At 37.1% G+C, this 15,703-nt stretch overlaps 1 protein-coding gene across 2 annotated transcripts in view; it reads left to right on the forward strand.

Annotated features, from left to right (window-relative positions):
* The window catches only part of Kdm4c (lysine demethylase 4C), a 399,763-nt gene that overhangs the window by 92,432 nt on the left and 291,628 nt on the right, over window positions 1-15,703 (forward strand). For both annotated transcript variants that reach the window (XM_026391491.2, XM_026391492.2), the window contains exon 6: window positions 15,445-15,494. In XM_026391491.2, coding sequence (XP_026247276.2) covers window positions 15,445-15,494 — 50 coding nt within the window. The remainder of the gene's footprint in view (window positions 1-15,444; window positions 15,495-15,703) is intronic.

Below are 15,703 nucleotides of genomic sequence, written 5' to 3' on the forward strand. Positions count from 1 at the left end.
CTGGCACTCAGACTTGTTTGACCTTTCATGTGGATTTAAAGGAAAAACCGAAGAGTAAAGAAGAAATAGGAAGAAGAAAGCCTGCTTTTGTTTCTTTTCTATCTTGTCAGCTTCATTTTAATGAGATTTTATGTATAACTAAAAAAACAAAAACCAACCAACCAACCAAACAAACCAAAACCAAACCAAAAACCCCACAAACGTGTGTATGCCCCTTTCCCCTCTCTTTATCTGACTCACTCTCTCTTTCTCTCCCTGGACAAAACTATGGCAGAAGAAGATTTTTTTTCCTGGAAAATATGTAGCTGGATTCAAATCTTGTAATAATTGATAGGTTATGGGGATCGGGATACCTATGAAGATGCAGGTGAGATAAACCCCTGGCCCATTTCATTTCTTTGGTACTTCAGATTTGTTCTTTAGCTATTTTACTTGGAAATGTTCTTTAAGTCAGACGTAAAACCCTGCATTTTTGAAAAGAATGAGTTTTGTCTCATTCTAGGGAATAGGTGGTGGGTGATTCTTTGGTTAGATTTTAGATTCTGTCCCCTCCAGTGAGGTACCCTTCAGAAACCATTTAGTCCATCAGGAGTTAAGGGTTCCTTGTCTGTCAAACCTGTTAGATAAGAATCTGAAATTGGGAAGAGGGCAGAGTATAAGCCCAGCTTTTAAAGTCTTAACAGTTCTCTTCAGTCTTCAGAAGTGTAGGGCAACTAATTTTTATTTCAAAATTATTTATCATACCTTTTTGTGTGTTATTTGGAATCTATTCATTTAAAAATAATGTCTGCATTGTATTTCTCTAGATGGAGAAGATTTTGTTGTGATTATTTTGGTTCTTGAGATAGAAACTCAATATGAGGCAGTTTAGCCAAAAACAAAAATTTATTGGGTTTCATGGCTGTGGAAGGTCAGAAACACAAGAGCCATTGGAAATTATAAGGCTCTGAGAGTGTTGCCTTTATACTTCACTGTAACTCCTCTTTTCCCAGTTTTATCACCAGAGAGCAAAGGTGCTGTCTCATGGGAAGGTCTCCACCTTGACCTGGCTTGAATCCTTCTCTTGAATTCATTGAGGCCTACGTAGGAAGGGATAGGGGTCACAGGCCTGCTTCTCTTGTAACCGGACATGAAGCCCCAATTAGCATTACATGTTTGTGTTTATGGTAGGCCCTTACTCTTAAGAAGGGTAATGCTGGGTTGGAGTTATTGCTCAGTGGTTATTGCCTAGCACGTGTGAAGAACTGGGTTTGATCCTCAACATCATATAAAAATAAATAAATAAATAAAGGTATTGTGTCTGTCTACAGCTAAAACTTAAAACAAAACAAAAAGAAAAATAAGGAAAAAATACCTCACCTTACTCCTACAGATCTAGAAGATAAAGAAAAGTCCCAAATAAATGTTTGAATATTTACTTAAAATCTTAGGAAGACTGATTAACTTACTTTGACTCTTAATTCATTTAAGATTTGAAAACTATCCTGTGGGTATATTTGCTTCAGATGGTGTGTGTGTGTGTGTGTATGTGTGTGTGTGTGTATGTGTGTCTGTGTATTTTAGGATATCAAAGTTATTAAAATGCACATTTGCTTGAGTTTTCTTGAAACCATATAGCAAGTGATTGATAACTGTTGCTTGTAGACAGTAGGGTGAAGTAAATCTCTGCATTGGATTTAACTCAAGAATCTATTGTTTATTTTTTTTTCTAACTGGTTAAACAACATTGCTCTTTTTTCTTGTAATCTATATAGAACCAATCGTCAATTTTACTACCTTGTTATGTTCTGTCCTCTCAGAGTTCTTTAGTTATAGAATCATATGTTTCGATCTTGTACCCCAGTGAAATTTCCAGCTTTTTCAGAGCACTGCCACAGGTATCCTGAGAGACTAAGTGTCGCAACTTGTAAACACACACACACTCACACACACACACACACACACACACACTTTCATGCTTCTTTCAATCTTTATTAATATTCTTACAGTTTAGCTTTATGGATATGTCACCAAATTATTCTATAGAAAAATATAGTTGTGTATCCTGTATGATGCTTTGATTAGAACTGTCTTAATAATATAGGAAAACTTAGAAGTTGTACAAAATTGTTAGAAATTTTTAGCTACTTTTATATTTTGATTGTCAATCCATATGTGACACAGAAGTCTTTTCAAAATGCATCTCAAATTAAATATGTCCAATTTTTGTGAATTCATTCTTTCCTCACTTGTGTGGGTACCATAGTGGTTTTCTTTCAAGGATTTATGCATAGTGTTTGTGGAGTGTTATTTATGATATGTATTTCAGAGAGGATGTAACAGTCAGTTGCATGATCTCTAATAATATTTCTGACCAGATTACCCTGGCCCCCAAAAGAAAAAAAAGGTTAATTTAATAGAGTTTTTGTGGGGGTTTAAAAAAGTGTATTTTCTTTGGGCAGATATTATCTATCACAAAAGACTTAATGGACATTATTTAGAACATGTCAGGGGTCACAAGAAAGATTAGTCCATTTACTGTTTTTATTTTATTTTAATGGTTAAAGCTATGAGCCTGTATCCTTTATTTATATAATCTGTGAGTTTCTTCTTTTTAGTAGTTTGGGTTGCTTTGAAACATGTGCATTTTTGAAAGCCTGAATTCTCACAGATTTCCAACCTGTATAGGTAGTTTTCTCTTGAAGATTAAACTTCATTCACAGGAAATGTTGAAAATGCTTCAATGCCAGGAGTTAATAGTGGTGGTACTTTGTAAGACAATTGTAGTGGAATCCTTTAAGCCTCTTTATCTTATTCATGGATAGTATAATTGTAACTTGAATAATAGTCACTTGGAAAAGATACTGTCTTCAGATTTCTATATAAGCTCAAAAGTTTTTTTTTCTGGGAAAAATTTACTTTGGGAAACTTTTTTTGTTTTGTAGCAGGAATTGAACTCGGGGCCACTCAACCACTGAGTCACATCCCCAGTCCTATTTGATTTAACAACTCACTGAGTTGCTTAGCATCTCCCTATTGCTCAGACTGGCTTTGAATTACAGATCCTTTGGTCTTAGCCTCCCGAGCCTCTGGGATTACAGGTATGTGCCACTGTGCCCAGCTTGGGAAAAATTTGATATGGACATACAACTTCAAATGGGAATATTTTTAATTTATTACCAACTTTTTTTTTTTTTAAAGAGAGAGAGAGAGAGAGAGAGAGAGAGAGAGAGAGAGAGAGAGAGAATATTTTAATATTTATTCTTTAGTTTTCGGCAGACACAACATCTTTGTTTGTATGTGGTGCTGAGGATCGAACCCAGGCCGCACGCATGCCAGGCGAGCGTGCTACCACTTGAGCCACATCCCCAGCCCTATTACCAACTTTTAAAGTTATTATATTTTAAAAATCTCTTCCAAATGGAAGAGATTTTGTTTTATCAATGCTTGATCCAGGGCTGGGAATGTGGCTTAGTGAAAGAACACTTGCCTAGTCTGCATAAGGTTTTGGTTTGACATCAGCATCTTGTTGTTGCATCTGTTTGGTTATTTATAGTTTTGTTTATTTTTATTCATTAAATTCTTATTGAGCCCACACCTGTGTCAGGAACTGGGGTGTAGGTATCAATGACACCATAGTAAACAAGACAGAATGGTCTTTATGAAACTTGCAGTTTAAACATACAGCTTTTATCACCCCTGTATTTTATAGCAGTAACAGAATTCTTGTTCTTGGCAAAGTTTTGGTGCTATCTAATCTTACCACAGAACACACATATATAAACAGAAAACGTTTTCTGTGGTGGATCCCTGCTTAGGAAAACATTGACCTGGTGCAGAGATTTTAAAACATTCTATAAATGCAAATTTCTATAGAAACTCAATATATAAACAGAAAATAAAGGGAGAGCTGACTGACCACTGTGTGTGGCTGGAGGCCTTCCCTTACAAACTGCATCCAAGGCACCTGCAGGAAACCCTGGGATCCCTGGAGGTGGATAGGGGAGGATGTGTGCAGTGCAGTTTGGAAGGAAGTTAGTTGCCTGGATCATACAGTACTTGAAAAATCCTTTTAGTACTGAATGTGTGGGGAGCTTACTTTGTGAAGGCAATAGAGGCCTTGTCAGAAGGGCCCGTCTGCAAGTGGCCCTAGCATCTCTAGAGTTATAACTTTGTTTTCACATTCATTTATTTTTAATAACAGAAAATTAAGTAGGAAATGTTCTATTTTCCATTGAACTGAAGCGTTCTAATTTAAAATATTAGTGCTTAAACTTTAGTAAATTAGTGCCCAACTTTTAAAACTTACCACCATAATTAATGTGAAAATGTAGCATTGGAACACACATTGTTTAGTCTTCTTTTTCACACAGTTAATTGGAAATATACAAATATTTCAGAAATTTTTGATTTTTTAATTAAATTAGTACAGTTATAATACATTTGATTTATGAAGCATTTTTGTAACAATATCAAAACCAAATAAAATGAAATAAAACAAAACAGCATCCCTTTTAAACTTTTAGATAATAATTTATGGCTTTGTTCTTGGTACCTTCAGTTTACAATTCATTTAAAATGCTGCCGTCTTGTGCTTGATCATTATAGAGGATGCTTGTGTCTTTGGAGAAGAGATGTGCTCCTCTAACCCCATCAGTTCATTCTTGTTAATATCTTTGTGGTAATTGTAGGGGATACAGGAATAGTATATGGGCTGGAGAGCACATTCTAGGCACTGGTGTCAGAAAGATCTGGGGTTCGGACCAGCTTTATCATTCATTGTGCTCAAATGAAGTGATCCCTACATGCTTTGTTTTCTTTCTTAGTAACATGGAGGCAGCAGTAGAACTTGTATTATAATATCTTAGCATAAGCTCTGGTGGTTGTGTGTGCTCAATAAATGGTAGCTGTGATGAGCTGTAATCATTTTTTGATCATCATTACCATTTCACTGAACTCCCCTCTCCCTGCTTTTAAACAGGAGTTTGAACCCAGGGTGCTGAGCTTAACCATGGAGGAGCCATGTGGAGCTCCTCCAAATGGAGGAGCCCTATTTATTTTTTAAACTTTGAAATGGGGGCTCGCCAAGGCTGACTTGGGTTAAATCCCCAGTACTCCCCACACCCAAACCTAGGGATGTCAGTAAAGAGATATATGGGGTACTTTGTGGTGGGCAAGAAGCAGTGGAACATAGAGATGGCCTGGGCGTTTGTTCTGTGGGTAACATTGGGGTGCCCCCAACTCCCTGATGAATGGTGGGAACCATTTGCCTGCTTCAGGGGTGAAGTAGGCTTCCCTTCCCTGGACCCAGAAATCAAAATGGTTGGGGCTTGCTGCATGTAGAGGGAGGCAGAGCAAATTGCCCTTTCTGAAGACCTGGCAAGATCAGTACACACCATTCACCATGGAGGCATATTTTGAGGCTGCAGTTTCTATAGACCTTCCATGGTGGTAAGGACCCTGTCAGGAGCCAAGCTTCCTTAGGAGAGAATGGGGAGTTAGTAATATATGTTCTGGTGAATCTTTCTGTTAGGTGGCCTGTTGGCCAGCCAGCTAATCAGCCAGCCAGGCTTCATGATTCCCAGCATCTTCTGCTGCCTGCCTGGTTCATGTGAGGGGGTGGGATCTTCTGGGAGCTTGCCTGGGCTCCTGTCTGCCAGGGTTGGGGGCTGCCTTGCAAATGTTTGCATCTTCTCTTTTGCTCAAGTAGGGTTCTTAGGCCCAGCCCTCTCTTGGGGACTCGCCCCCCTCAGTTCTGCCCTCCTCTCTTCAGACTCTGTGTCTAAATGGGGGAGGTTCAGGGAAGAGATCCAAGGGAACTCTGCTTAACCCTTCAGTAACTGTATAAGGGATTCCAACATGGCAGCAGGTGCGAAGAAATCAAGTCTCTGACCTCTTCAGCTGCGCGGGCATAGGGAGTCGTAAACAGTCTAAATGCTGTTTGCTCAGGACCACTAGGCAATGCTGAGCTGACGTGGATCTGGGGCGAACAGTCTGGGCTTCTCAGAACACACACCAAGCCCGGATCGGCTGAATTCAAGCTCCCATTTGCCTGGGTCTGGCAGACAAACCGCGGTGACTCAGCACTAAACGATCCCGCTGAAACACCTGGTCGGCCCTTCTGAACCTGTGGAGGTTAATACCAACCAAGCCTTCATAGGCAGTGGCCACAGGATTGAGACGGGGCTTGGGAGAGGCAGTCAGGATCCACCCGTTGCATTGGTTACCTGGCAAAGGGAACATACTGTCGCCATTTGCATGGGATACCACCATGGCAGAGAACTGACGTCACCAGAATGCGGGGGAGGAGATAACTTTATTGAAACCTGATGTGACAGTGACTTCTTCCCTTCCGTTCTAATACCTTTCCTCCCAAGCATCAAATAAATTTATAGGACTAAACAGTAACTCAGCAGTCAAAAAGAACAAGAAGTAACATGAGCAGCATGAAAAAGCAAGGAAGAAAAGGAGTACAAACAATGCAGGACAGCCTAAATATTCAGGAGGACCTAGAGGCATCAGAAAAATGGTCAAATAAAGAACTCAAGGAACACCTTAGACAGATGGAATGGAACCCTAAAGAGGATATGAGACAGCAAATTCAAACAGTGAAAGAACACATTGAAAATGAATTACATAAACAGATAAAAGAAGCAAATAAGCATATTTGTCAGGAGATAGAGATTATTAAAAAAATCCAACAATAATTCTAGAAATGCAGGAAACTATAAACCAAATGAGTATCACTAACAGAGTGGAGCAAGTAGAAGCCAGAACGTCAGATAATGAAGATAAAATATATCATCTTGAAAAGAGTCTAGCCAACTCAGAAAGGCTGGTAAAAAATCACGAGAAAAACATCCAAGAGATATGGGATAACATAAAAAAGCAAACTTAAGAGTGATCAGGATAGAGGAAGGTATAGAGGTTCAAACCAAGGGAATGAGCAACCTGCTGAATGAAATAATTATAGAAAACTTTCCAGAAATAAAAAAGGAAACGGATATACAAATTGTAGATGCATACAGGACACCGAGCATACAAAATCACAGTAGACCAACACCAAGACACATTGTTATGAAGATATCCAATATATAGAACAAAGAGAAAATATTAAAAGCTACAAGAGAAAGGAGGCAGATTACATTCAGGGGTAAACCAATAAGGTTAACAACGGATTTTTTATTACAGACGCTGAAAGCGTGAAGATCCTGGAACAACTTATTTCAAACACTGAAAGACAATGGATGCCAACCAAGAATTTTGTATCCAGCAAAATTAAGCTTCAGGTACTACAACGAAATAAAAATCTTTCATGATAAACAAAAGTTAAAAGAATTTGCAGCCAGAAAACCAGCATTGCAAAGCATCTTGAGCAATACACTACACGAGGAAGAAATGAAAAACAATAACCAAAACCAACAGTGGGAAGTACCTCAGTAAAGACAGAGACTGGGGGGAAAGCTAATCATGGAGAAACATACTAAATTAAAAAAAAGATAAATAATCAAACATGGCTGGAAGTACAAACCATATATCAATAGTAACTCTAAACGTTAATGGCTTAAACTCTTCAATAAAGCAACATAGGCTGGTAACATGGATTAAAAAAACAAATCCAACAATATGCTGCCTCCAGGAGACACATCTGATTGGAAAAGACATACACAGGCTGAAGGTGAAAGGTTGGAAAAATATACCATGCACATGGTCCTCATAAGCAAGCAGGGGTGGCCATCCTCATATCGAATAAAATCGACTTCAAGACTAAGTTAATCAAAAGGGATAAGGAATGACATTATATACTGTTAAAAGGAACCATTCACCAACAAGACATAACAATTATCAATATTTATGCACCACATAATGGTGCTGCGACGTTCATAAAACAAATTCTCCTCAAGTTCAAGAATCAAATAGACCATAACACAATAATTATGGGTGACTTCAACACACTTCTCTCACCATTGGACAGATCCTCCAAACAAAAGTTGAATAAAGAAACTATAGAACTCAATATCACAATCAATAACCTAGACTTAACTGACATATATAGAATATATCAACCATCATCAAGTGGATATACTTTTTTCTTAGCAGCACGTGGATCCTTCTCAAAAATAGACCATATATTATGCCATAGGCCAACCCTCAGTAAATATAAAGGGGTGGAGATAATACTATGCGTTTTATCTGATCATAATTGAATGAAACTGAAAATCAATGATAAAAGAAGGAAGGAAAAATCCTACATCACATGGAAAATGAACAATATGTTATTGAATGATCAATGCGTTATAGAAGACATAAGGGAGGAAATAAAAAAATTCTTAGAGATAAATGAAAATACAGACACAACATATCGGAATCTATGGGACACAATGAAAGCAGTTTTAAGAGGGAAATTCATCACCTGGAGGTTATTCCTCAAAAAAAGAAAAAACCAACAAATAAATGAGCTCATACTTCATCTCAAAGCCCTAGAAAAGGAAGAGCAAAACAACAGCAAATGTAGCAGAAGGCAAGAAATAATTAAAATCATAGCGGAAATCAATGAAATTGAAACAAAAGAAACTATTGAAAAAATTGACAAAACTAAAAGTTGGTTCTTTGAAAAAATAAATAAGATTGACAGACCCTTAGCCATGCTAATGAAGAGAAGAAGAGAGAGAACTCAAATTACTAACATACAGGATGAAAAAGGCAATATCACTACAGATACTACAGAAATACAGAAGATAATTAGGAATTATTTTGAAAACCTATATTCAATAAAATAGAAGATAGTGAAGACATCAATAAATTTCTTAAGTCATATGATTTCCTCAGACTGAGTCAGGAGGATAAACACAATTTGAACAGACCAATATCAATGGATGAAATAGAAGAAGCAATCAAAAGACTACCAACCAAGAAAAGCCCAGGACCGGATGGGTATACAGCGGAGTTTTACAAAACCTTTAAAGAAGTAACTGTATAAGGTAAGTCAGGCACACAAGCTTATGCCAGTAAGAGTCATCTTAGACCTATTATCTGTTAAAAATTGTCCTTAAGGTTGTGAGCTTGATTCTTCACAAGGGATAGCTGTGATAAAAACAGCAACACGAAGAATTGTAGCTGGGTGCAGTGGTGCACTCCTGTGATCCAGCGACTGGGAGGCAGAATCACAAGTTTGAGGCCAGACCCTATCTCAAAAATAAAATAAAAAGTGTTGGTAGAGTGCCCCTGGGTTCCATCCCCAGTATTAAAAAACAAAAACAAACAAAAAACCTCAACCAACCAATAAGAACAACAACAACAAAACAGGAGAAATATAAACAAAGGAGGAAAGGGCCTCTTCACACAGCCTTTGGAGCAGAGGGCAGCCTTGTTTCAGGATTGACCTGCCTAAATGTGATTAGACCTGGAATGGGCAATCCTCTCTGTGGTCATGGATGTCATAGGACCTGGCCCAGTGGGAGGTGCCAGCACACCTATTGGTGTGAGCATCAGAAGGGTCTATGGTTGCTGCTTTTGACTGAGCAATGTGAGAGGTCTGGGTAGGAGAGAACATTATTGATAGTCCCAGGGTGGTTTTGGGGAATAATCTTAGAAATAGGAGATATTATTTGAATAATACTACTACACAAGTAAGTGGACTGATGAAACTCAGGGCCTCGTGTGCTATGGAAACTTTGTACCATTGAGCCACATTCCCAGCCCTTGAATAGTAATCTTGAAAGGAGAAAATCTGAATCAGGGAAATGAATCTAGTAATGCTTTGAAAAACATAGCATTACTTACTGACAGTTTGTAGTATCAGCCTATTTTCATCCAGATGTTAGAATTTGTATTGCAGTCACTAGACTAATATCATTTTTGGTCTATTTTTTTGGGGTAAGCTGCCCAAAGATATGCTTAGAGGGATCTTTTTTCTTTGATCTTCCAAATGCATATATATTTTTAAAAGGACCTAAGACTTTGACTTTACATTAAACATTACCCATGCATATCTAATTAGTGTATTCATAGTTCATTAGTGATTCATAGGTTTTCATGTTAGCAGAACTGTTGGCATTATTCATTGTATCTGAAGCAAAACACTTTCAAAAAAGTTAAATGAACAATTATTAATTTCTTTAATAAATTGGTTATATAGTTGAGGATATATAATGGTAGGCATTTTATTTGATGGTTTTCAAGAGGTACAGAAAAGCAGGAGATGTATCCATGTCCTGAAAGAATTTAGGTCAAGCCACATAACAGAGTGACTGTGGCAAGTAATTAAATGCCTGACTATGGACCAGACGTTCACTATACAAGGTATGCTACAAAGGATAATTTATGGGAACCTTTCTAGGAGATGGTAGGTCTTCTTTTCCCCACAGAATACAGTACCTGTCAAGACAAAAATGATTCATGCACATTCAACAGAGGCTAACTTTGGAAAGTAGTAGATAATAAATGCTATATCAAAAATTGATTTGAAGAGCTCCAGGAGGAAAAAAAAATGGATGAGGTTCCTGAGACTTATAATGGTCAAAGAAAACTCCAAGGATGTGGAACCTGAGGCAGTGGGGCCTCTTTGAGGTGAGAGGTTAGGTAGAATCGTTCAGTGACAGAAGAATTTGTAGTCCAGCCTACTGGGAGAGAGTGTGCATGTTTGGAAAGTTGGGGAATCTTGAATGCCAGAAAGTGAGGAATAAAGGTTTTAATGCTGTGATACTAATATGAGAACTGCAGCCACCCAGAGAGAGATACAATAGGGAGTTCAGTTATGACAATAGTCTAGTCCAGGCTGAGAAATTTTGAAGTTGGGGCAGCGCTGCAGGGAGAGTTGAATATGAGATTTTGAAGAGGTAGAATGAATAGGTTTTGTTACTGGCAGTTTTGCAGAGAGGATGAGAAATAAGGAGGTGTCTTTAATATTTCTAGTTTGGAAGGCAAGAGGACAATGGAGCTATGAACCAAAGTGGAAATGCTAGGAGAGTGATCCAGCTTAAAAGGGGAGATCATGAATATAATCTTGTGTATGTTGAGACTTCTGAGGTAATGGGAAACTTTCATAGAAATATTAGGTGATGTCAGGGGCATAGAACTTGAGATCCTCTGACTGAGATTGTTTACTGCATCTGCATATATACCTCCAGTGTGCCTCTACTTAGTCACCAGGTCTTCCTGCTAGATAGATTTTCAGCAGGACTGGAATTGGGGGTGGAAAGAAGAACTAAAGTATAAGTACTCTGGTCAGGGTTCCTGGATAGAGGAGGCAAGGCTAGAGGCAGAGTGACTGGATAGGAGGCTGCAATGGTAATCAGTTTGATAGGGAGCAGGATGTTGCAGGCAAATGCATGAGAACTCTCAAGAATAAGTAAAAGGTTGACAAATATAACTTGGGTATTGATTAGGTGGGCTACCCTACTGGAATCTTCAAATTATAATCAGCCTTGAATGTGCCTGTCTAGCTCTGGTGATGTGATTGTTTGAACCAGTTTTTCTTGAATGTATTCTCAGGTTTCCTGGATATATGGGGTCAGCAGGTCAGGCTCACCTCATTCATTGCCTTGTACCTGTCATTAAATAATGAGCTGCTAAACATAGTATTTGATCCTTTTAGTGTTGTTCTGTGAGATAGATAAGATCTGTCAGTGGTTAAGTGTCTTGTGTAAGATCTCAGATGGTTTTCTCAGTTCTTACAAAATGAAATTCCACTCTGGAGAGGATGGTGCTTGGAAAACACATGCAGATGTCTGCATCTTGCTGTTTTCTTGCCTCATCTTTCCTTCTGTTCGTTCTTTGGTGTGGATTGAAACAGATTGTAATGGTTTGGTTTCAGATTGCTGTGGTTACCCATGAAGTAGTGCCGCGGTTGGATTTTCAGGGCTCCTGTTTCAGAGAAGACTGGGAGTCCTTTGGGGAGCTCTGAAATGAAAGTCAGGTACCTGCAGGCAAGGACTACACAAATCTGCAGCTGTAGAAGCCATGTTGCTTTCTAGTTTGAAAGTGCTATATGAATTCTTTTGTTTAGCATTCTGACTTAAGTTATTCCTTGTGGTATTAATGAAAGAAAGTCTTAAGAAAAATCTTTAAATAATACTTCTGGCATAATACAGATCCTTCCTCCAGAAGAGGTGAGGGGATTGATCAGCAGGTTGAGGCATCAGGGAGATTGTGGGGAAGTCTTTCCCTAGATCCTTGGATGAGGTAATTAGAAGATTTATTCTGTCTTCCCCATCTGTTGCCCTGTCAGAATCACCTAGGGTGCTTGTTTTCAGAGTATGCTAGGTTCCCCATCCCCAAGGGATATGAGTCTATGTTGTTCTTCATTCTCCCAGTTGCCCTTTATTGCTGGTAATAGGAGGTGTTAGATTCTGTCCTGGTAATGACGTGAACAGAAATAATCAAAAGAAAAACAAACAACAAAAACCAAACAAAAAATGTTTAGAAGCAGTGAACTAGATTATCTTTAAGGACCTTTCTAGCCCTGTGACTTGTATGCAGACAACAAATTGTTTTTCTACTCCCTTGGGCTTTATTGGCAGAGTGAGATAATTACTTAAAGTAATTGTCATAAGGTGTGAACAAGGTTTTATATGTGTGTGAATATTGCTTTGTGACTACTGAGTTGAGTAGCTGTCTGAATTTATTGTTTACCATGAGAAACTAATTGATTTGACTCTTGGGTGAATCCCTAAAAATGTAAACTATACTTTCCCAGTTCCTTTATCATGTTGCATCTGCTTATGCACAGAAGAGCAGTACCATCTGATAATTACTTTGAATGTTACTGCAATTATTACTTATTATCAGGTTTGACTGTCCTTTTCAGACTCTGGGGCAAGACCTTGGGCTTATTTAGGGAACACTGAAAATTATTTTTGTATGAAACATTATGCAGGCATGTGGCTATTATTTAAATATTATCCAACAAAGCTTAGGTTGGTAATACATTCAGAACCATGCAAAGTATTTCATAGGCATAAACATGGAGATGAATGGGTTTGAGCAAGATAATGTCTACAACAGGGCAGGGAGTGTTCTATTTGTTTTCATGCTTTTGTGCTTTAGTGGATATCACTACAGTGTGGCTTTCTGGGTGAGGGTGTGGTTCTACTTGGGAAATGTATCTTCCTGTGTGGAGGCAGTGATTGGAAGGAAGTCTTCATCCTTCTATGATTTCCAAAGCTATTATAGCAAGGGTTGGTTAGCCATAAGGATATTTTGTTTTTGTTTCTTGTTTTGGTACTGAGGATTGGATGCAGGGATGCTTCACTCCTGAACTACATTCATAGTCCTTTTTATTTTTTGAAATAGGGTCTCACTAAGTTGCCCAGAGTGGCCTCTGACTTGGGATCCTATTGCCTCAGCCTTTTAAGCTGCTGAAATTATAGGTATCTACCACTGAGCCTGGCATCCATATTAATTTATGATCTTAACACAAACTGGATCTTTTATAGAATTTGGAAGTAGACTAAGATACTATCCTAAATCTTAAGAAGAAAAGTAGAACCAATTGAAATCATTTAGCCTATAGTAACTGGGAAATTGTACACTGGTAGAAAAGGATTTATATGACTAGATTGAGAAGGACTGCCTGAGTATATAGGTAAAAGAAGAGTGAATACGTATGATTCAGATCCTAGAAGGAGTAAACCAAATATCAGAGTTAGGATAGAACCATCTTGCTTTACTGTTTCCCTTGTCCTTTGTCAGATGAATATATTTATTTTTTCTCTGAACAGTGGTTAAATTTCAGATTGAGAAACCTTAAATTTGCAGATTTTTTAGAAAAATGAGTCTGGATATATAACATCTCCATTTACATCCAACTCTCTATGGACATACCTGCTGTATATCAGTGGGATGCGCATGTGCATGTGTATGTGTGTGATGGAAATTGTCATCTTGACTGTGAACTCACATATATATATGCATATATTCTATTTTTCCTTTTCTGGGTATATTCAAAATGTAAACCAGGGATTAAAAACTGGGAAAAAGAAGACTTAAGTATACATTGGGTTATTGTAATTTAGCTATGCTAAAATTTTATCTCTTCAGTTCAGTTGGAATAATTTCATTAGCGGTGCCTTAAGGAACAGGATATATGGTTGAGTTTTCTCTTACTGAATTGCCTAGTTATATTGGATTCAATTAAGTTTTGCATATGTTATCAGTGGCATTAATGCAACCAAGTATGATATTAAATACATTTAGATAAGTTACTTCAGTTAAAATATAACTTGTACTTTATGGATATTAGATAGTAAACATGAGAAAGGTAGGACTTAAAAAAATATATCTTTTATTTAAAACATTAACTGATCATTTAAACTTATTCTCAATATCTATAAATTTCCTCATTAAATTAGCTTTTTAAAATTTAGATTTTTTGAATAGGCTTTGTGGCCTGTGGCCTAGGAGGGAGCAAATGTTAAACTAAAAGGGAAATAAATACCTAGGTATCAATAAAAATGAAAAAAAAATAAAATTTAGATTTTTTATAGGATATTATGAGATTACTATTTTAAAAACTTGTTAGTAACTCCATAGTAAATAATTTCAAGGACCTTACTTTTGAAAACATCAGGAATTAGATATGAGTATTTCTTGGGACTGGGGATGTGGCTCAAGCGGTAGCGCGCTCGCCTGGCATGCGTGCGGCCCGGGTTCGATCCTCAGCACCACATACCAACAAAGATGTTGTGTCTGCCGAGAACTAAAAAATAAATATTAAAAAAAATTCTCTCTCTCTCTCTCTCTCTAAAAAAAAAAAAAAAAGAAATGAGTATTCAGGGCTGAAAAATTATTGCTATGATCAAGATTTTTTAAAAGTCACAAATTCATAAATATAAGTTACATTATTAAGGCTGGAAACTTTTTTTTTTAAATTTGAAGATTACAGTGTTCTTTGGGGGGGAATATAAATGTTGGTATAGTAATTTTTTTTGTCTTGTTGTCAATAGAAATATCTTAAAAGTTAAAAAGATAGTACCCATAATCTCTTGAAAATTAAAGTCAAAACTAAATAACCTCACAGCAAAAAACCTACCTAAAAATAGGTTAGGGACAGGGAGTTGGAGTGCCGTGAGACAGGGCACGGAATTTGGCAAGAAATTCCCCTTGACTTAAGTATTTCACTGGACCTGGGTCTTTTCCCCTTAATCTTTAAATGTATTTGAGATGCTGGGATACAACATTTAAATAGGTAATTTATGAGTTTATTTTTCTTGCATTCAGAGTCTAAGGGATATAGCTTGTGATTGATTTTCTAATCTCTGTTTGGTTCATTAAAATGGAATTTTAATGAATTTAATTTTTAAAAAATTATTATACCAACATTTATATTTTCTCCCAAAGAACATTGTAATTTTCAGATTTTAAAATGACCTTTTTTAAAATTACATTATTTAGGAATAGTTATCCTTAGGATACTAGTTGAAATATTATAAATTTAAAATTTCTGTTTATGTTTTAATATTTTAGGTATGCTATACCCCCAGAGCATGGAAAACGACTTGAGAGACTAGCTCAAGGTAAAACTTGCTTTCCATTTCTTACCTTAATAAGTTCTTGTTTTAGGGTATTTTTATAGTGTAGAATGATATTCTGTTGATTTTATTTGTTCTAAGTTAATTGCTTTTAAATATTTCCCTAATTGAATAACTATAATTTTTTACATTGATTTGTGATTATTTTTCATGTTTTATAATCTTCCTGGTTATTTGAGCTGGCTGTTTATTAT

Source organism: Urocitellus parryii, chromosome 4, assembly GCF_045843805.1.
Source record: "Urocitellus parryii isolate mUroPar1 chromosome 4, mUroPar1.hap1, whole genome shotgun sequence".
Classification (NCBI taxonomy): domain Eukaryota; kingdom Metazoa; phylum Chordata; class Mammalia; order Rodentia; family Sciuridae; genus Urocitellus; species Urocitellus parryii.